General features: G+C 39.0%; 1 protein-coding gene across 1 annotated transcript in view; it reads left to right on the top strand.

Annotated features, from left to right (window-relative positions):
- Positions 1-20551, top strand: part of VDAC1 (voltage dependent anion channel 1) — a 42643-nt gene extending 22092 nt beyond the window's left edge. Inside the window, exons 3-9 of the mRNA XM_075209779.1 lie at positions 1169-1218; positions 2963-3115; positions 3217-3269; positions 9804-10031; positions 11501-11651; positions 15641-15698; positions 19582-20551. Of these exons, the coding sequence (XP_075065880.1) occupies positions 1169-1218; positions 2963-3115; positions 3217-3269; positions 9804-10031; positions 11501-11651; positions 15641-15698; positions 19582-19673 (785 nt within the window). The 3' untranslated portion in view covers positions 19674-20551. The remainder of the gene's footprint in view (positions 1-1168; positions 1219-2962; positions 3116-3216; positions 3270-9803; positions 10032-11500; positions 11652-15640; positions 15699-19581) is intronic.
- The last annotated feature ends 1640 nt before the right edge of the window (positions 20552-22191 follow it).

The raw sequence follows: 22191 nt of genomic DNA on the forward strand, positions 1-22191 counted from the left end.
CATTGCTGTCTCCAGTACTGTTCACTGAGACATTTTAAAAGTATTTTTAAAAGAAATAGGTAGGCTTCGCAAATATAAAAACAAAAATAATCCATTTTAGGCCTGTGAGTTAAAAAGGAGGCCATAATTTAAAGATCACAGCATTCTATGAGTTTATTATTGGTGTGTGTGGCCGTTCAGTACAATTTTATTTATTTCAACATCCTTCTACATATGATATGACCAGTTCTTGAATGCAGCCAGGTAAATGCTCAATCAAGCATACAGATAGATGGACCAATACACTGTGTGCTGCACCTTACTTCTTTGTGACAAGATTTACACTTTTAAGTGAAAGGAGTCCCACATAAATACACACCAGTCCATTATACCTTTATTAAAGTGATGTAAAAAGTATCAGTGCATGAAGCCCTCCCCTCTAGCTGGAGCGCTGGAGGCTACTACATGCAACCGTTTTCCCATAAGTTAGGCTCCAGCATTCATTTTTTAGGAGGGAATGGCTACTTGGCACCTGGCTTTGTATGATCGACTATCAGTTAACCCACATTGAATACTTATGTTTAGGAGGAGTTAGCATTAACAATGAGAGAGTTATATTATTATTTTTGATATCTGCTAACTTTACTGAAAATATCCGCTTTAAAATTGCCGTTATTTATTGCTATTAGCATTCAGTACATATATTCATGGAAAGAAAAAAATTCTCATTTGGTCTATACTATATTCTCTTGCGTTTACATCCAGTGGTCAGAGTGTAAATGTAGCAGTGGCGGTGTGTGTAAATGTAGCAGTGGCGGTGTGTGTAAATGTAGCAGTGGCGGTGTGGAAATGTAGCAGTGGCGGTATGAACATGTAGAAGTGGCGGTATGGAAAATGTAGTGAGAATGTAAGTAAATGCAATTTGATAGTTTTACAATGAAAGCAGTAGGAGAAGTGTCTGTATGGCATACCACCATATACCAGCCCACTAATGTAGGTAAGCGTGTGGTTACTCTAGTAGAGATTCATTTTTCCTTTATTTATTAAAAACATTGTACTGCTAAAAGAGAAAACATTGTACTGTCTAAGAAAGAAAATATTGTACGTAAAGGTTTTGATTTGTGCTTTATTTAGTTTGTATTGTATATTTTTATTATATTAGTCATTAATGTAACTGTTCTGTTTGCAGGTTTTGGCTTCATAAAACTTGATCTGAAAACAAAATCTGAAAATGGACTGGTAAGATCTAATACTCCAGTAATATGTATTACCTAAGCTAAAATGCCTTTCTGTTTAAAGTCACAGATACAGGAAGTGTGCTAACTCTGCCAACTGATTATGTTTCAATAAGGCCTACATGCTGAACACATACACTACTTTTCAGAGGGTAGACATATTAGTCATAAAACTCAACAATTCAATTTAATATTCGTTTTCTCATATGTTTTTCTGGTTATTTAGTATTTTGATATTATCATGATGCAATTGTAAAGTGCTACGGAATATGTTGGTGCTATATAAATAAATTATGATGATAATGGCACACTATTAAAAGGAACATGCTTTCTGCATCCAGAATTATTTTTGTGAAATCAAATGTTCAGTCATATGAAAATAACTTTATACAGCACTTACTTGACTACTGGCCATATATTTTACATGTTGCAGTATTGTCTACAGTTGGACTGGGACTGAATACAATCCTGGCATAGACAGCAAACCAATCCAAATTTATGACTCTATATAGAGCCACAACAATGAATATAATATATATTAGTAAAATAGCTATTCATTAGTCATTATTTAGGCTACATATACATATGTTGCGTAATAAATTAAGATCCAGAGGGCTTCTGTAAAGTGATAAAGACCAGAGTTATTTAGAAGGTATAGGTATCAGGTATAGACACTAGCATAGATTCACCATACAATTACAGGACACTCACTATTAATAGCTTGAAACAATGGAACAAATAGAAAATAATAAAATATGTTATGTGCAGAACACAATGAGAAAACATTTATGTTTTTTCGATACAGATCCCTTTCTTCTTGGTCATTACACAAGTTTCATATATCGGGAGTTCAACTTAACTTAGCCATATTTAATATAATAAGCCTATTTTTATGTTCTCCTTCAACCACATAATTTCTTACATACTGTGTCACACTTACAGAAATGCCTTTAACTCACGTAGATATGGCCGTTAACACAGATAGATAGATGAATGTATTATATCGTCTGCTTGGTGACAATAATAAATGATCACTGAGATCCCAACTTTTACAGTCACTGTGGGAATGCTAAAAGTACTTTTAAGTGTAGTTTAATATATTTTATTTACAGTGCTCCAAATTACAGGTCCAAAAAAACATTACAGGGAAAACCCTCTAGTTTACAGGCAATTCAGAGTTGTTTATTTTTTTTGCCCTTGATTATAAAACCGTTTATCATACTTACCAACTTTTTGTAGTTGGTGTCCAGGAGCCTCCCGGGGGAGGTGTGTGGAGGGCGGGGCTCCGAAAATCGTGTCAGTTTGGACCCGTGAGGTAATGACGCAAATTTTAAATGACGTCATTTTACAGTCGGGGGCGCGGCCAGATGCTGCGATTATCTGATAATTGTGGAATTTTGGACCTAATTCTGCCCACTTCACTAGGAAGTGAGCAGATGCAGGAGATTGCCATACTCTCCCGGGAGTCCGTGAGACTCACCTGAAATGATATTCTGGGAGAGTTGGCAAGTATGCCGTTTATAGACTACAATAGTATTCACATAGCAGCACAGCTGTTGTGAAAAATACAGAAGGAAGCCCAATGGATAAAGCAATGCAATTTTATACCTGTCAACATTTAACCAAGAAAAATCACAATAAAAAAGACCTGTCTGATATGTTCAAACCATGCTTCCAATTTACACAAACACACCGTGATCCACACTTACTATAGTAAGTTAATAAACATTTCCTTTTCCCTTTCCTAGGAATTCACAAGCTCAGGATCGGCAAATGCAGAAACCAGTAAAGTCACTGGCAGCCTGGAAACCAAATACAAGTGGTCAGAATATGGACTGACATTCACAGAGAAATGGAACACAGATAACACTCTAGGCACAGAGATCACTGTAGAAGATCAGGTAAACTACAAGGAAGCCTAACAGGCCTCTAAAGTACATGCACATTACTAAACTGTATCAGACCAATGTAAATGCAACTGGTCAATTTCTTTTTTGTTCAGCTTGCAAAAGGACTGAAGTTGACCTTTGACTCTTCGTTCTCTCCTAACACTGGGTAAGAAGTGACCATGTTTCAATGTCTGCACAAGGAGTCTTTGCTGATATATGTTTACTGATTGATAAAAGCATAGAATGTATATTAATTTAATAACCTTTTGTCATTATCTCTTAACATTCTGTTAGCAGTAGATTCTCTAGGTGCACAACATTGGGGTGTCAGTGATTATAGTATCCATTTTCAGGTCATAGATGTTTGTGTGCCCCCACTTTTGAACTGCACATGTGAAAGGATATACAGTTTTTATGCTTTTATTATTAGAGAGCGCATTGATGAGTAACTAATTATTGTTACCACTTTAATTGCTACATTTAATTCACTAGTTGGATTCTTGCTCAACTCATGTATTAATTTTAAGGGCAGGGATGTCCATATGTCCCCACATTTGAACTGTGCTCTCCAATTCAATATAAAAATATGTCAAAAGTACAGTAAATACGCTTATGTTCTTGTCTCATGTTGTATTTTATATAGAGGCACATTAAACGCGTGTCTCTATGAGAAAGGGGGTTCATACATCCATCAAGTTTGTTGTCATGGCAAACCTGATTTTCTGTTTATAATTTTGCTACTAACTTATATCAATTATGTACAGTAAAGATGTGAGTATAGCTTATTGCATGCAGTGGATTTTACTTTTATATATATATATATATATATGTATTTCTACTTAGGAGTAGGAGACACTATATAGGCTCTATTATGTATGGCTGAGTAGAAAAAGTTGCTGTCTGCATTATATGTTATGTATAAAAAGAAAAGTTATAATCCTATCCAGCCATGCATCTCTTACCTTTTATGCATCTATTCTTAATACTTTTGAATGGAGGTGGGAGCCATCAGTCGCTAAAGCTTCTTACAATATTCAAAATGGTTTTGCTTTTTAAGATCCAAATGCATATTTTGGTGACTTACCTGTTTATTGCCTTATTTCCTTGTCTAATCCTATATTATTTGATTGTTTTTGGACAAAGAGGTTTACTATTTTTTCCACATTATTTTAGCTTGCAAAATACAAAATAGCTGTGTGGGGATGATATAATATAACTACTCCTACTCAGTGGGCCCCATTTGTGAAGAGCAAAACAACGATGGGGCAGGGCAAAATCCTCTGGTGGTGCCATGCGCCTTGGTATGTACCGCCTGATGGGAGTTGGATGGAGTGAGATCCTAGCTAGATTATGTGCACTGTTACTCCTAGTTGTGCAGATCAATGTAAAAACAATATTTTGTGGAGATTATTGAAAGGGGAAAAAGAAAGGGAATTGAAAGGGGAATAGGGAATGTGTGTGCAGTAGAAAGTAAATGTCTAATTTACCACACTAGAATGAGCAGAATCAAATTGTACTAGAGAGTAACAAATTAAAGTACCGAAACAGTTGTAATCAACAGTGCATAGATAACGGTTAGTGCTACGTATGCCAGGAAAGAATTTCCTGGCCACTGAACTCAAGACCTTGAAGACCCCTCAACTTGGCAACTATCTCATCTTTCTGGGTATAGTAGTGTAGACGACCGATGACATCTCTGGGTCGTGCCGGGGAAACCCCGTTGGCACGTAGAGCCCTATGAGCTCTGTCAAATGCGATTATGTTATCTGGTGGTAGCTCCAAAACTTCATTGAACACCTTTGTTAGAGCGTCTACCAGACCCTTAGTGGGAACATCCTCCGGTAGGCCTTGAATTCATAAGTTGTTCTGACGGCCCGCATTGTCCAACTCATCCACCTTATGCTGGAACCATTGCAGTGCCTTCACCTGTTCAGCCTCCGTATGTTGTAGGGCTGTAAAGCATTCATCACCTGTTTCCTTGTGTTCCTCTAGAGCTACCAAGTGATTACCGAAGTGAGCAATATCTGTTTGCAACGAGGCCAATTCTCGGTGAACAATTTCTTGTAGTTTAGCTTCTAGTGCTTCTAAGTCCTTTTTGGAGGGTAGCTCTTGCTTAGTTGGAAGGGATTTAAGCATTTGCAGGACTTGAGATAGGTCAGGTTGCTCGTTTACTACAGAACCACCCTGACGTTGTTTGCCCTCCTGATGTGAATCAGGTGAAGATGCCATACCAGGTTCTTCTAGAGCCGAGTGAGGTTTCCAATATGTACAAAGATCAGAGCGTTGGGGGGTTTCCAGAGGTTTTTTTAGGATCTTTCTTAGCAGAGCTTTTCCGGTCCCTGCCCATCAGGGAGATTAGGAAGCGTGTTCAGCAAATTGTGAAAGGTGTGGTAGTCATCATTATTAGTACATAATGCAAAGAGGGAGTTGTTGCTGTCCCTGTCCCCTCACGTTTGGCCTAGGCAGCCATCTCAACGGACTTATACCGGGGTCTACATAGAAGAGTATTGCAATGTGTCCAATATACCATACCCCCATCTTGAGAAGTAATCAGATTCAAAGGTGCAGACTTGAAAACTTGAAATGTCAGATGTAATATTGTTTAACCACCATTAGGTGGCGGTGGAGTTGCACGAGGAAATCTGCAGTCAGATCCAAACCGTTACTTATACAGGCTGTAACTAGGGGTTAGCAAACACCTCTTTAATGGTATCAAATATGCAGCAGGTACCTGTTGCAGGGAGGGATCAGGACTACTAACACACTGGGCCACTTCAACCCAGGAATCGGCGGTGGTCCGCTGTGCTAGGCTCCCAAGGGGACAATCAGCTCACAGGGCAAGCTCCAAAGCCCACATCCACATGGAGGCGCCACCGACACCATCTACAGAGACCCACGCATGGTATCATGTGGAGCCTGCAATCAGGGTCCGCGGCAGTCTGGGCGTCCCGGAAGAGAAGGCAGCAATGGCGGGGAAGGCAGTTCCAGTCCCACGATCCCATAGCCGACCGGTCACGACACAGGTAAGTGGTGCCAGCAGGGACCCCACCGACCGAGTGCCGGGTCAGCGATATAAGGGCTAGCCCTGATCTTCGGGCAGAGCCAGGTTGCCAGCAATAGCTACAGGGATGCCTGATTTGAGGTCTGGCGTGCAGGGGGGTGGAGAGCAAGCCATCCCGGACCCCTCAGTAGATGGTGGGGGCAAAGTCTAGCAGCGAGGTTGTATGAGGAGGACCAGTTATTGTGGCCGGACACGCAGAGCCGAGATGAAGTACGGCCGTCTCAAATGGCCACCAAGCCACGCCCCCAATGGTTAGTGTTATATGTTAACGATATTGCATTCAGTGCCCTTAATCCTGGATGGTCATTTACCATTTATCTCAGATTAACCTCCTTCCTTTTCTAGTCCTGGAAATGGCTTTTTTGTCCTGCATGAGCACTCCTGGGGCCAGATACCAGCTCAAAGTAGCTGTATGCCTGGTATTTTTCTTTGGCATGATGCTCGCTGCAGAACACAGAACCAAGACACTTTCTCCCAATCTTCTCCGAAGTTGTCACCAAAGAGTCCAAAAAAGGGAGCAAAGATGGCAACAGCAATGAAAGTTGAAATCACTGGGTCCACCAGCTAAACTGAAATGATATTCCAGTAGATCTTCAATACCCGCCTGTTATTGTTGTGATTACAATCCTTGACACCACCTTGTATTTTCACACTGCATTCATAAATGTTTAACTGTTTTATATATTTGGGAGAAGATTATTATTAGTATCTAACATTTTTATTTAAAAAAAAACTGAATCTGTAATGCTATAGTATATGAGATGCTCACAATAGATCCAATATGTCCTGCATGACCAATTGTGAATAAAAATACTGAATTGATTATTTATTAAATAAGAGTGTTGGATTGACATAAATGCAAATGAGTATATCACATAGTAGTGAATTGTTTGCTGAACAGTAAACACGATTTTACATACTCTCCTCTGCTGATGTGTCTAACACCAACCTTGGTGAGCCATTTGTTTTTCTTAAATTCACTCAGTGTGATGAAAGTGTGAAATATACTATCAAGACCTTTCAGATGAGGCTGAAATATTAAATGTGTTAGATTTCAAATGATTAACATTGTTAGATTTCAAATGATTAACATTGTTAGAAATGTGCCTTTGATTGTAACAATTGGCTCTGAACTAGAAATAAGCAAATTAATTTGCTGTAAATTGCAGCATGCGTGTTCTTAAAAAGACCACTGAACATAATCAACATCCATTTATGTGGTCAGAATCTGATCACATTAATCGTGTCTCTTTTGAATGGGAGACATCTCGTTTTTTGGCCCATATATTGACAACTTAAGCTTTCCTGACATACTACTATTATTTATTTAAAAAATGCGAACATATTATGCCGTGCAGTGCAATCAGTGGATCATGACAAACACTCATTACATAAAATGAACCCAAATGAGCTTAAAAGAGGTTTGGGAAGCAATCAATAAATAAGGTAGCAGAATAACAACTGTAGCTGCTGGTGAGGAAAGTGTGTGACTAGTTTAAGTCGGAAGCATTTTCAGCCACCAATATCAAAGTGGCCATTGGTGACTGGCAATTTAGATACCGGTGGTGTGCTGGAATGAGGAAAGACGATGAAAGATGACATAGTCAATCTTGACACAAACAGTTGTTGGCAATCTTGACTGTGCTTCACCATTTATTTTACCCGAACTTCCTTCCTGTCCTGGAGAAGGCTGTCTTGTGTGTAGCACCCCCTTTCTGTAGATCAGCTGGGTGTCTAAGTAAACTGTATTGTGACCTGTGGTGTTACCTTTACTTTTATTCTCAGTTAGCGCAGTGCCCCCATCTTGGTCTGAGTGCAGTAGGCTCTTTGCTGGGTAGTGTTCTTGACAAGTAACACCAGAGGGCGATCAAGGAACCCTCCGCCCTCTACTAACAAAACCACAGGCACACACAGAAAGAGGCAGCAATAGGCAAATTGGTCTTTGAAAGCCGCGCCTGCACTTTTATTGATTGTGTGCGTGCTCTCAAAGGATTTTCATCTCTAATTAGACTTTATATATACCAGAATAGAATATCCCTTATATAAACTGTATTTTAAAAGTATCTCTTTAAAACAGATGAAATATAGTAAATGTACAAGAATACAATGCAATAACTTCATCTTTCCTACCCTAACCAAGAGGAACTTCTACCTTAAATGCTAACTTGCAATTATTCTCCATAATAATAATGTCTAGCAATAGTACATTCTAAACTCAACATATATCTACTAATTTAACATGTTATGTACATCAATATATGCATAGTTAGCAATACAATGTATGCAAGTGGTCCTATGAGGAAATTAATGACAAGCAAATGTCTCTCCACTTCTCTATCCCAGAAACGGTAGATTATGGTAGAAAAGGCTCCAGAATAAAATCGCTGATGTCCGTTTTCCTTAGCTTTGTCAAACCTAAATCTCTTTTAATGGTGACTCTCTGTGGTTTCCCTCACTTTTCCAATAAGCACAATCTCTATTCTGTCTTTATGACTTGAAGAAGTTAGTCTGGTACACACTTTCCTCCTTGTCTCATGCTACTACACAGACCCAGTCCTGCAGTCAGCTCTCTCTCCTCTGTTCTTCACTGTAATTAATGTCACTTGTCTGAGGTAAATTTTGTTGTTTAATGCAGATGTTCACAATATATCTCAGTCTCTGATCCCTAAATATCTCTCCCTATCACTACCCCTGATAGTTTATCACAGTCTTGCAAAGCGGTGTACAAATTATCTCTGTGCCTTCCCACCAAGTCCCTATCTACCTAATAAGAAAATTCACAATGCACTGTCCCATCAAATAATAAATACACAGGGATTACTTATCCATTTCAGTTCGGTTTTCTCCTCAGACCTCTTACAGGAAATTTCAGCTACTTCTCTGACAGGACAGGGTTGATATGTCTGACCGGGCTCTCCCTCCTGTCAGGGCTGATACTCCTCTGTCTCTCCTGGTTGGTTCCGCCTGGGCTGATTTTCTCCAGAGTTTCACATGACTTCTGCTGCTGACGACATGACAGGGTTCTGCCCTGACAGACTCACAGGTTTCACTGCTGACAGGGACCAACCGCCACACCTCAACTGCCAGTATCCAATTCCTCTCACACCTAACTGTCATTTTTTCCTCGCTCCCTTGGTCTCTGTGACGTCACTGTCAGCAAAGCTTTATCAATCCCTGACATTAGTGCACATGTGCGGGCCATCATGTCCACCGGTACTACATGTGCTTTTACGCCAGCTCGAAGTAGCCCAGTGTTTTTATTTAGAATCATGCTCGCTGCTTTAAACAGAGCCATGACACTCATTCCCCCCGAATATCCATTTCAGATCGATTGGATGTCAAGCATTTGCTTTGAAATGTAACTAGATTCCTTATTTCATTTGAAAGCATTGTCAATTTTGAATTACTGTATAATGAAATTTCAATGTATTGCCCATAGTTGACATTCTCCTACTACTGTTAACCTGGAAGACAATACAGCGTGATATAAAATTTGTCATCATAGTTAACTGTGACTATAACAAGTCTATCTGCCAATGACCACCGTAGCTAAGATTAGTGGAGTCCTTCCTAAAAGTTGTTCTATATTGTTACCTTAAAGAGCAACCTAACTCTATTGTTTTTTACATAAATATTTAGAAAGAAGAATGCGAAAATTAAGACGGCATTCAAGCGGGAACACCTTAACTTGGGTTGTGATATGGACTTCGATATTGCTGGTCCATCAATACGTGGAGCTGTGGTGTTTGGCTATGAAGGTTGGTTAGCTGGCTACCAAATGACATTTGAATCAACCAAGTCAAGAGTCTCACAAAGCAACTTTGCTGTTGGCTATAAAACTGATGAATTCCAGTTGCACACAAACGTGTAAGTAAAGAAAAATTAAATATATTTTCCAGTGTGGAGATTTGCATTTCTATGCAAAGTTTAAAAGTTGAGAAATTTGAAGTAAATTATACCGGTAATAGTACCTACCCTATACCTATGTAGCAATGTATAACAATCCTAAAGGTATATTTGTGAAGTGTCTTGTTCAATGTAATTTTTTTTTAACTACTTAACTACTGTTCATTGTGGTGGTTAATGCAGCCTTTTGGCAGGGAAGATTCCACTTTCAAGATTTCTCAAACAAAAACTCTTTATATATGTGTAGCAAACATACCTATATATGTGTAGCAGGGCCGCCATCAGGGGGGTACTGTTTTACCGGGCCTGGGCTCACCAGGGGGCCCGGTACAACAGCTCTGCACAGACTTACCTGGGGCCCGCCGCTGGTCTCCGCTATTCTGTCTTCACATGATCGCAGTGGGGATGATTCCTCCACCCCTGCGATCGGATCATGGTGCCTGGCTGTCACAGTGACAGCCAGGCTGAAGACAGAATAGCGGATACCAGCGGCGGGCCCCAGGTAAGTATGAAAGTATGTGTTGCTCATGGGGGGGGGGGCCCGGGTGGCACGGATGGCCCGATTTTTTTTTTTCTGAAGGCAGCCCTGATGTGTAGCATACATACCTATATATATGTAGCGTACATACTTCTATATGTGTAGCATACATACTTATATATGTGTAGCATACATACTTATATATGTGTAGCATACATACCTATATATGTGTAGCATACATACCTATATATGTGTAGCATACATACCTATATATGTGTAGCATACATACCTATATATGTGTAGCATACATACTTATATATGTGTAGCATACATACTTATATATGTGTAGCATACATACCTATATATGTGTAGCATACATACCTATATATGTGTAGCGTACATACTTCTATATGTGTAGCGTACATACTTATATATGTGTAGCATACATACTTATATATGTGTAGCATACATACCTATATATGTGTAGCATACATACCTATATATGTGTAGCATACATACTTTGAATTAGAGTAGCTGCGCTCTCGTGAATTTTGGTTCAGTTCACAAAATATCTCCACTGTCTGTAACTCACAGGTACACTAAATACTGTTTTAAAGACACCAATGCAGTCTTAAGTTAGTCCATCCATAACAATCATACTATTATGTACAGTTTTATTGTTTGAAACCAATAACTATGTTAACTTAGACCTATTTAATACAGAATACTGCTTTAATTTCCTACACAATGATTTTTTTGAATATATTGGGGGTCATCTGGCATCTGTTATGGATTTCGTGAACTGTAATTACAGCTGAGCTACAGTAGAGAATGAGGTGATCTTTGAGTTTAATATATAAAGGTTTATGTTTATTACTCTTGTTCTTCTGTCTGCTTTCAAGCTAGAACAAATTTGTTTCTTCTTAACTGATACGTAATGTGTTGCCAACAGGAACGATGGTACAGAGTTTGGTGGCTCTGTATATCAGAAGGTAAATGATAAATTGGAGACTGCCATCAACCTGGCATGGACAGCAGGAAACAGCAACACACGTTTTGGAATTGCAGCCAAATATCAAATTGATTCAGATGCTTCATTCTCTGTAAGTACACAGATCTTTAGATCCACAGGAATGACAATAGAAGGCATTATAAGCCCCAAAACACAATGTACACCATTAGGTTTATTTTGAATTTAGAATATATATTGGGTGTTTAGAAATTATGTAATTAGATTAGCCTCATGTTAAGGGAATCACTTGATTTGCAAATGGATTTACTATCATCATCTGCTATTTATATAGCGCCAATAATTTTGCAGCGCTGTACAGAGACCTCACTCCCATCAGTCCCTGTCCCAATAGAGCTGACAGTCTAAATTCTCTAACATACAAACACACAGACCGGTAGAGACAAAGGTCAATTTTATAGCTGCCAATTAACCTACTAGTATGTTTTTGGATTGTGGGAGGAGACCGGAGTACCAGGAGGCAAACCAGGCAAACACGGGAAGAGCATAGAAACTCCATACAGATAAGGCTATGGTCAGGAATCAAACTCATGATCCCAGTAAATTATGTATGCTTATAATCAGTATTTGTCATTGCTTAACTATTATAAGAAATAATTGTGTCAAGGTGACACAGGGACCAAAATCCAGTCCTTGAATATATTATACACCATGACAATTATAAGTTCAGTAAGAAATTCTGTTATTATTCTCTTATATATACTGATCGTTGCATAGAACTTCCTAGCACCAACTACATCAGCCACAAATGTGTAGCTTACTTCTTATCATAAAAATGAATGAATTGGCACAATAATCCTACCCTTGTAGCTAAAGACAATGAGGCTTATTTAGTAACCTCAGTATATGTTTGCATTATACTATAGCAAGCAGCCCAGAAGGCTTTCCTTGTCTAGAAACTAATAGCTGACTGAATTTAAGTATATGAGGAAAAGGTTAGAACAACAGAAATAAACACCACAAACACTCCACCCTATTAGCCACCACCTGCATACATAAAATAAATAAATAAAACATCCAAATGTCTATTGACATCATAGCAGTCCTTAGGGTGTCTGTGTCCTTTGGGTAACTAAAATAGTACGATAAAGATGCAGGACTAATGGGCAGCTCATACACCATTGAATAATACAGTGGTAGATCAAAGAGGGACATTAATGGTTGGACACTTGAGACAGGGTAGCCAAATCTTGCTAAATTTGTCTGGGCAACTATCTATATAAGTTTTGTTAGAGTGAGAATTTATTAGCTTGATCCAGAAAAAGATTTAAGTGTTCCTCCATTTCATTGCTAGAGCTTTTCAAGTATCACAGAATCCCCAGTTAGTGGGGACAAAATCAACATTAGTACTGTCAAAATATTGAACTAAACCTAAATGACATGCTTTGGGGAGAGTGGGAAAGAAGGGAGATTACATTTTATACAAAAGCCGAGTTATCATTCCAGAACTTTGACAGAATATGTCAAAGTCCCAATCTCATTATTACATTTCCAACAGGTGTTTAAGATGTTAGGCGTTAATGAATGCAGCTTAACATCATCAAAATGTGGTGAATCATTCATTTTTAGTCCAAGTGACCTTGGACCTTGGATGAGAATAAACTTATGGATACTTACACTGATCTGAAAAATGTCTGAGTTAATAATTATGTAGAACAATATTGTTTAGTAGTTTAGGGGCTGGTAGAGGGATAACTGGTTTGTAGCAATAGATACTGCCTGCCATGGGACACCTAGGTCATCGGAGTGCAATAAACTATTATACAGAAAACAAAATGTAGGTGTTTAAAAATCACTTGTGTTCCATAATACCCTTTTCATAACTGCTTGTCAGTTTGGCCACCAGTTGTTTTACACTAAAATGCATTAATATATCATCAAAGCAAACTAATGTGTAATTACTAGAGATGTGTGCTGACCCTCGTGCTTCAAAAACCAGTGTCTGTTCTAACTCAACTTCGTGTTTAGGCTTTGCTACCGGTTTGGTCAAACAAACTTGAAAGGTTTTGGATCTGGATTTGATAAAAAATTGTGAAAAATAGGTAAAATAATGTTACCCGCCGGGATGCAGCCCTGGCGTTACAGTGAGTACACCACTTCTTGTGGACAGATTCTGCTGCAAGTTTCAAGCAGTCCCCTTTACCCCAAGATTGGATGAAGCTTACCGCAGGGTAATGATTTTTCTGCCCACCCTCCCACATATATATTTATGAGTCCGTGGTTTGATTCAGAATTGCAGCATTACAGCACAGATGTACCTCACTCCAAGGACAATGCCATCTTAACTTGCACCATTTAACATTGTGCCCTCTCATCATCTTTTAAATGTCTACTAATGCCGCTGTCCATAATTGTCCGTTGTTGTCTAAATAAAGGATTTTGTAAATCTGTCACTGGTACTTTTGCTTTCTCCAATTCAATTCCAAAAATAATTACCCATACTTTACGGTTCTCCAACTCCATCACATAGCATAAATCATCATCCATCATATCTCCATCTATACATGTATTTTTTGCCAGGTCCAAAATCTACTGTTAATTTCTCAGAATGTGAACTTTCAATTGCATTGTCAAGACATGTTTTGGGCAACCAAATCTGCATCAATGTAAGTATTATACATACTTACATGCGTGGGAAGGGCAACTATTGGCCTATCTGGACTGTCTATTTTACATATTTCTTACATGTCACTAATAGAACATATTAATATTATTTATATACATTCCATATTTATATACATGGGTCTTGGGGACCACCTCCGCTGCAAGTCTCAGGCAGTCCCCTTTACCATGGGGTTTGATGAAGTTTTCATCGGGGAGAATGATTTTTCAGCCCTCCTTCCCCATAAATATACACAACTCCCCTGGTTTGATTCAGAAGGGTAGCATTATGGCACAGAGTATATAAGTAAAACTAGGTAATGAAAGCCATGTTCTTGACAACCGATGAATACTCTGGCAATGTATTGTGTGCCTAATTTTTGAATGTTTGTAGTATGGGTGCAGACCACGTTCATCTCTCAGCATGCTCATTTATTTATATAGCGACAGCAAATTAGATAGAATTGAATAGATTGAAAAATAGAAAAGATTATAATATATAGCATTTTTTGGGGTGTGCAGCTGTGTGCGGACCCTCACAAACCACCTATTTTATATATAGATTTCACTGAATAACCCTTCCAAAGTGTTGAAAAATACAAAAGATTAGAATATAATAATATAGCCCTTTTTGGGGTGCGCAACTGCTGCTGAATCTTACACGCAAGCACCCAGTTTTTTTCAAAATTTTCAGTTGTCACTGTCCAACACAAGATTACTTTCATTAGAAAAACTTTCAATTATAAGAGAAATCTGTTTGTTTTTTGAATTCTCCTGCTAATAGTCTGACAGCAAAAGCACACCGTTTTTCTCAAAGAATATACTAGTTAGTTCAGAATGAGATCTGTCTAACTCAGTCTGTATATACTCTTTAGTTCTATTATATATATGTAATGCAATGCATTAACAACCACCAATAGCCAGTAGTCTGTGTAAAGTGTATTTAAGATTGCAACTGAAAGCAATTGATCAGCAAACTATTGTAGATGACTATTCTCTATAGAACTGCTGGTTCACCCTTAACACTATTTTATGAGCAGAGCACTGCAGCTATTTTCCTCTTTACACGCTGTTCTAAAATGGCACTTGAGAGCATGAGGGCGGACTATATATACAAAAGATGGCGATCCAAAGCTTGCTTGAGTTTTGCAGAAAAATAATCATGGAAATGAAATGGTGTTTTTCCTCATTTTGAAATCCAAGTTTGGAGGGAGAAACCGAGTCACAACTCTGTTTTACTCGGATATCATCGAAATTTAAGTAATCCAAACCGCTCATCTCTAGCAATTACAAAATAATGGGAGATATAAAAGTGCTCTAAATTATTATGAATACTGCAATTTTATATTTGGTTAATATTATGACTCGTATAAGAAAATGTTTATAAATGTGTATTGTCTTTAAAGCAAAATTTTCCTATTTTGAATGACTAATTATTTCATCATTTATTTTATTATGCAGGCTAAAGTGAATAACTCAAGTCTGATTGGATTAGGATATACTCAAACTCTGAAGCCAGGTAATGATATTCAAGCAATTTCCTACCAAACTATCTGATTTAGATGCTCAAAGTGCTCAATGTTGCAGAAATGAAAGCAGCACATCTTTTAGACGCTAACCGCCTAATTTATTAAATCTTACTTAAAAAGCTTATATTCTGTGGCTAATTTACAAAAAGGAATGACCTACTTCACATTTGTAATTGGTTAGAAACTGTTTAACATAGTTCATTTAATTACTTTTGTTCCTCATCTGTTTACAAAGGGGATGCATTTAAACTGCAAGGAAGGGCACTGTGTGGATTTCCTTCCCTATTTTGTCATTTGTATGATGTCATCGGGGTTTTAAACACCCAGCATCATCAATTGCTTCTCGTTCTGGATGTTTGAAACCTCAGTAATGTCAAATAAATGGTATGTCTGGGGGTAAGTATCATATATCTGTTTCCCCTCTATTCAAATGATTTCCCATGGAAACCATTGAAAACAAAGAGGAATGTCAAGTACACTCTAAGATATAATATCTAACGATAACTGCCCATTGTGTAATATACAGTATATGACCCACAGTGTCTAAGTTCACTTTGCTGAGTAAGACGGAAGTTTGCTTATGAGTCACTACGTGCATATAAGGATTAAGGCGCTCATGTAGAGTTGGACATATGTTGTTGTTTTATTTGCACATCTTACGTTTTTGCCTTCTTAGAACAGGCAACAGAAGGGGTGGCTAGCCATAGGCATGCAGTAAGGACATGTTTACGTAATTGCAATTCAAGTAAACCCAAATGCAGATCCACTTGTCAAGAGGCGTATGTCTTCTGTGTTGAGACAATGGTACAATGAGAAGCGATGATGATAATGATCAGCAGCACTAATTAACTGCTACCGATGGGCTGATTGCTGATTGACCTCTCTAGGTAATAGCCCTTAATTCATTAGTGTAGCTGCTATATTATATGAAATTGCGGCCATCTATTCTCATTACTTAGATGATATTTCCATTTGGACTTTGACAAGAATATTGCCATTTGATTTTAAAAGGGGAAAACAGATAATTGTATTCTTATTCTGTATAATTGAATTTCATTTGTATTTTGTGTTTGTATTTCATTACATTTTATATGGTAAATGTGGCTTTCACATTTATCAATAACGGTCAAGACACTATTCTCTGGTGTATATATGGCACTTCATTACATTATCTTATTGTGTACAAATCAGTGGTCGAAGTGGAAATTTAGAAATGCTGGTATGGAACTTCCACTTTGAAATGAACGTCCGGGCCCCCCAAAAGTTTAGGGATTTTGATAGAATGAAATTCATTTTAGAAGCATTTTAACACTATAGTATAATATGAAACATTAAATGATGCAAGGCCATCCGCCCAGTGTCCCCCACCTGCAGCTGCGTCAAGATTACCTTTCCACCTCTCCCTCATGTCTCCTTTGTGCACTTACATTTTCCATCATATCTCCATAATATTTTAAGAAAACTTTCCAAAATATCTCCCTCATATCTTCCATGTTACCCTTTCCCCTATCTGTTTCCTTTCTGTGTTCCTATGTGCCCCTATCTTCATTGCAGGTATCCCTCTCAGTCCCTCCCTACCTACTCTCCCCTGTGTCTTACATCCTTCTTCTCTCGCTGTTTTCTTCCTCCTTGATCCTCTCTATCTATATTTGTTCCTGCTCCTATTGTTCCCTCTCACTAGTGAAATCACACTGCAGCCTCCTTCAGAACACTGTGCCCCCTCCTTAGCACACTGTGACCCTTTCATATCACGCTGTGCCTCCTACATGTCACACTGTACCCTCATTGATCACCCTGTGGCCCTCCTTCATCACCCTCTACCCTCATTATCACCCAGTGGCCCTCCTCCACACTGTGCCCTTATTATCACCTTGTGGCCCTTCTCCATCACCCTGTGGCCCTCATTATCACCCTGTGGCCTCCATCACCATGTGGCCCTCCATCATCATCCTTGTGCCCTTATTCATCACCCTGTGCCTCCTCCGTCGCACTGTGCCCTCCATTATCACCCACGCTGTGGCCCTCCATCACCTTGTACCCTCCATCACCTTGTTTCCCCTGCTGTCCTCCTCCGTTTCTACTTAATTTTCTTTGAGCTTCCTAATTATATCTTCTCTTCTTCCACCTGCTTGTCCATGGGAGCTGCATCCCTGCTTCTCTCTGGTGATGCTCCTCACTGACCGTGTCGGGACGTGATGATGTCACACCCGACACTGACAGTAAGAATTGGACCAGAGAGGAGCAGGGAGCTGCTGCCGGATGCAGCTCCCTGACAAGGGACAAGCGGGGATGGCAGGCGGAGCGGAGCGCCTCTCCAGCTTAGGCTTAGCGCTCCCTCACCTTGCTTTCCTAGCTAACAGCCGGCCCCGGATGCTCCTGAAGTGGGGCGGAGAAGTGTCAGTATATCATACCGACCCAATTCAAGCATTCATAAAAATTGGGTAATGAGAAAGTCATATTTATTATTAAGATTGTCAAGCAACATCTCTACACAATTGTGGGGTGTATGTGTACACAATTGTTACTCTTGATGTACACCTGGCGCAAATGCTAGTAGCTGGAACCATCGTGAGATGAGCTTCATCATGCGTGCTTATTTTCCTGCATACAGTTGCGCCGCAAAGGCATCCAACTCTACATGAGCCCCTAAGGGTCTTACAATACATTAAAAAAAATTTATGTGCTATTTACTCTTGTCATCCAATTGGTTCCACTTATAGACCCTGTGACTGCCAGATACAATAGCAGTCAATGCTTTTACTTAGCTACCGGGCTATGAAACATGAGCTGATTTCCAGACTTCTTGCAGAATATATACGTGTATTAATTGTGTATGTACAAAAAGTAAAGCCTGTATTGATATCCTGAAAATTGCATGTAGTAACAATAAAAGGTTAATACAGTTTGAAAAAGTTTATTATGCACATGAATTTCTAAAACGTAATGCAAAACAAGTAAATACTACCACCTGTTAATGTTCCTTATGCCAGAAGTAACCATAAGAAAAGTATGCAGTTCACTTCCATGTCATATATTTATTTGCTGTCCATGTTTATGGCATACGAACCAATAAATGTCTTGCTGGTGGTTGTTACTTAGTGGTATACTCACAACACGTAACTATTTAGGTAATTTGGTCAAACCCTTTAACTTCCCATACCATGTCGGTATTTAAGCCAATTTAATTTGTGTTTCTTCATGTAGCTTAAATTTCATCATTGTGCTCTCTTGCTACACTCATAAGTATGGGTTATAATTTTAGGGTATAATTAAAAGAAACAATTCAGAGAAGACCAGTATAAGTATAAATATTTATTCCAAATCATTAAAATAGCATTTTCAAAAACTAACACAGTCTGGATACCGGGGATCTAGAGGTTGGTGACCAGCACTCGATGACCATTTGTGGACCACCGAATTGTCCTCGTGTTCCCCTTTGTAGATGTGTTTCGGATATTACTTCCCTTTTCAATGGCTTATAATTTAACTTTATTGCAATGTTTATATAGCACATTCACCTGGCTGATTGGTTGGCAAGCGAGGTATAATTGTTATCAAAATAAGTCTTTCAAAGTAAGACGTATAAGAAAATTCATTGTTGTTGGTTCTATTAGAAATAATCCATATGATTACTATATTATTAGCTTTACTATATTTATTTTATAAAATACATCCTGGCTTTCATCCATACTTTATGTATTAAAAAAATGACAAGTAATACAGAGAAACCAATGCATCAAAAGCACAAAGAAAAAGCATTAAAATGCATCACTAAAATGTGTCTTATGTTCACATGAGTTAGTCCTGATAATTGTAAATCCCACTTTACAAATATGTAGCCACTTTTTGTGATACAATATTTATGTCTTCCAGGTATCAAATTAACATTATCTACGCTGCTCGATGGCAAGAACATCAATGCAGGAGGTCACAAACTGGGTCTAGGACTGGAATTTGAAGCATAATGCATCTCACTCTGTACAAGTTCATTGTCCAGTTGTTCTGCAGCATAGATATCCTATGAATCTAGTGTACCTTTGTTATGTTCTATGTCCTGGATGCAAGGAACCTTCTGGGTCAATGACCAGTGTTTCCATCAGAGAGAAAAAAAAATAACAACTAAGCTTTAAAGTGTTATTGTTCAAATGCCGGAGAAACTTTAGGGAACAGATTTTGTTATTCCAGGATAAATGTGGAATACTTCATAGCTGCTCATTTATACCATGCTTACTAGTCAGGAAGGTATCAATTGCCTTTTTTTTTACCACAGTAGTTCTAAAATTATATTGAAAAAATGCAGTTGTATATTTTAGATTTTTCAATTCTTTTCAAACATGAGAAAACAGCATATAGTACTCAGCATAGCATTGCTGGATCCTAAATTAAGGAAAGGGATTTAATGATTCTGAAGTTTTTATCAATATCCATGTGCGTAGCTATTGACTGCACAGAAAGGGACTTCAAAGTCAAGTATTTCATGAACTGTTCTAGTCTTATATGAAAGTTGTCTGACATTACAAATGTTGTTCATAGACCACCTCTAGGTAGTTTTTGCATCTTACAATTTTGCAAATTGTAATTCCCTTCCCTGAAATACTACAGGAAAGCTTGAAGAGCCATATGCTAGGGAAGAGACATTGTTTCTCAAGTTCTCATAGTGATGTCACCTGTAACCATTATTCACCAAAATACTTTTACTTGTTTTATTTCCTGCATCATTTTTTTTAAAAAAAAATATTTTTAGCAGTGTGACCGATTCATGTAGTGTCTTCCATTTTGTGAAACTAGATTTCCCAATATGCTGTATGCGACATCAACTAAAATTAAACTAGACTAAAACTCCTGTGTGGTATATGTTGTCTATTATTTGACTACTGTAAATAAATCTTAATTTAAAAAAAACAAACAGTTTTTCATTAACTTTACTAAACCATTTTTATTTCATCTAAAGTTGAAGAAGGTTCAGGCAATCCAATCTAGATTTCGCTTAATAGAATAAGCAAAAACACACTGTATAGATACATTGACAATTGTGTAATGCTGTTGTTAACTTTGTTTGACCATAATAATATTGGCATAAAAGTGTCATTCACCCAGTCTTGAGGATTGACTTAATAAAATGGCGTTAATAGAACAACAGTACTTGTATCCCAGTCAAGCTTGAACTGGCTACTGTTACGAGTCGCGGCGGCTCTGGGCACCGCCGCGACTCGCTCCCGTCTGCTGCTGGACGCCCCGGCCGTCGTCATGACGACCGAGACGTCATTTCCGCTTTACCCCCAGACCGTTGCCTTGGCAACGGTCGGAATGCTTCCCTTGTGTAGCGCCGCGTCCCGGCATCCAGGGCAGCCGGGCGCGTGCGCAAACTAAATAGAAACAGCTGGCCACTTACTCCTGGGCTTCTGGCAATTCCTATTGGCCAGTACTTGTATCTAAGGCAGGGAGGGGCAATCCTTCCCTGCCTGTTATAGTTCCTGCTTCTGCTGACTAGCCTGCTCGTGTTCCTGGTTGCTGTACTTTTGTTGGATTGATACTTCGTTGCTGACCTTCTGCCTGATTCCTGACTCCGTTTTGATTGCCTGTGCCCTTTTGACCCTTTGCCTGGATTTCTGCACTGCTGATTTGCCTGTGCCCTCTGACTCCGGTTCGTGTCCTGGATATTCTGTCTGCTGCCTGCCTTGACCCTTGCCTGACCTCACTCTGCTATTTCTCCCATCTGCTATTGCTGGGTTCTCCCCAGTCTGCGCACAATTCACGACCCTCAGCTGTCTGCGGCCAAGTCTGTCCCCACCACTAGGGGCTCCAGTGAAAACCAGACTTCTGAGCAGACTCCGGGTTTTGTGTTGCTGGCTGTGGGGGTTCCTAACAGCTACATGAGGTAACCTTGTTCACAATTCATGACAATAGTAATAGTGCTAATCAGACCTATGACACTAAATCAGATGAGTTCCTATGATTTGATCTGAGAGCAGTGAGAAGTTTAAAGAGAACATCATCCCACCTAACACCATCCAGCTATTAGCTGTCACCAAGTACTGAATAGTTTACTGTAATAACAAGCTGATGAAACCCCACTAGTGATGTAGACCACGGTAAAATAATCCAAAGTGAGGCAAATTTATGTCTTAAAATGCCCATTCACAGGCTGACAGATCGCAGTTACCCGCTGTCTGCATTTTCTGTCAGTCCCGATCATCTATCATTTACTAATTTTTTTTAAATCTTTTTTTAACTGAAGCCCAAGGTGTGTGACTCCAAATCTCCCAGTGTAGTGCAATACTGTGCTGGGAACTTGGGACCCTTCCCTAGGGTACCGTATTTCTCCTTCCCCCAGGAGCCAGAAGGCCCTACAGCGAGAAAAAATGAGATCTTCAGGCCCTTCTTCACCAAAGATAGGGAGGGCCCCTTTACATCCGGACCTCCGCAGCCAAAAGGCCCTTTTGGAGGCAAGGGTCTTCAGGACCACCTCCGCAGCAAGGCTCG

The sequence above is a fragment of the Mixophyes fleayi genome, chromosome 4, assembly GCF_038048845.1.
Source record: "Mixophyes fleayi isolate aMixFle1 chromosome 4, aMixFle1.hap1, whole genome shotgun sequence".
NCBI classification, from domain to species: Eukaryota; Metazoa; Chordata; class Amphibia; order Anura; family Limnodynastidae; genus Mixophyes; species Mixophyes fleayi.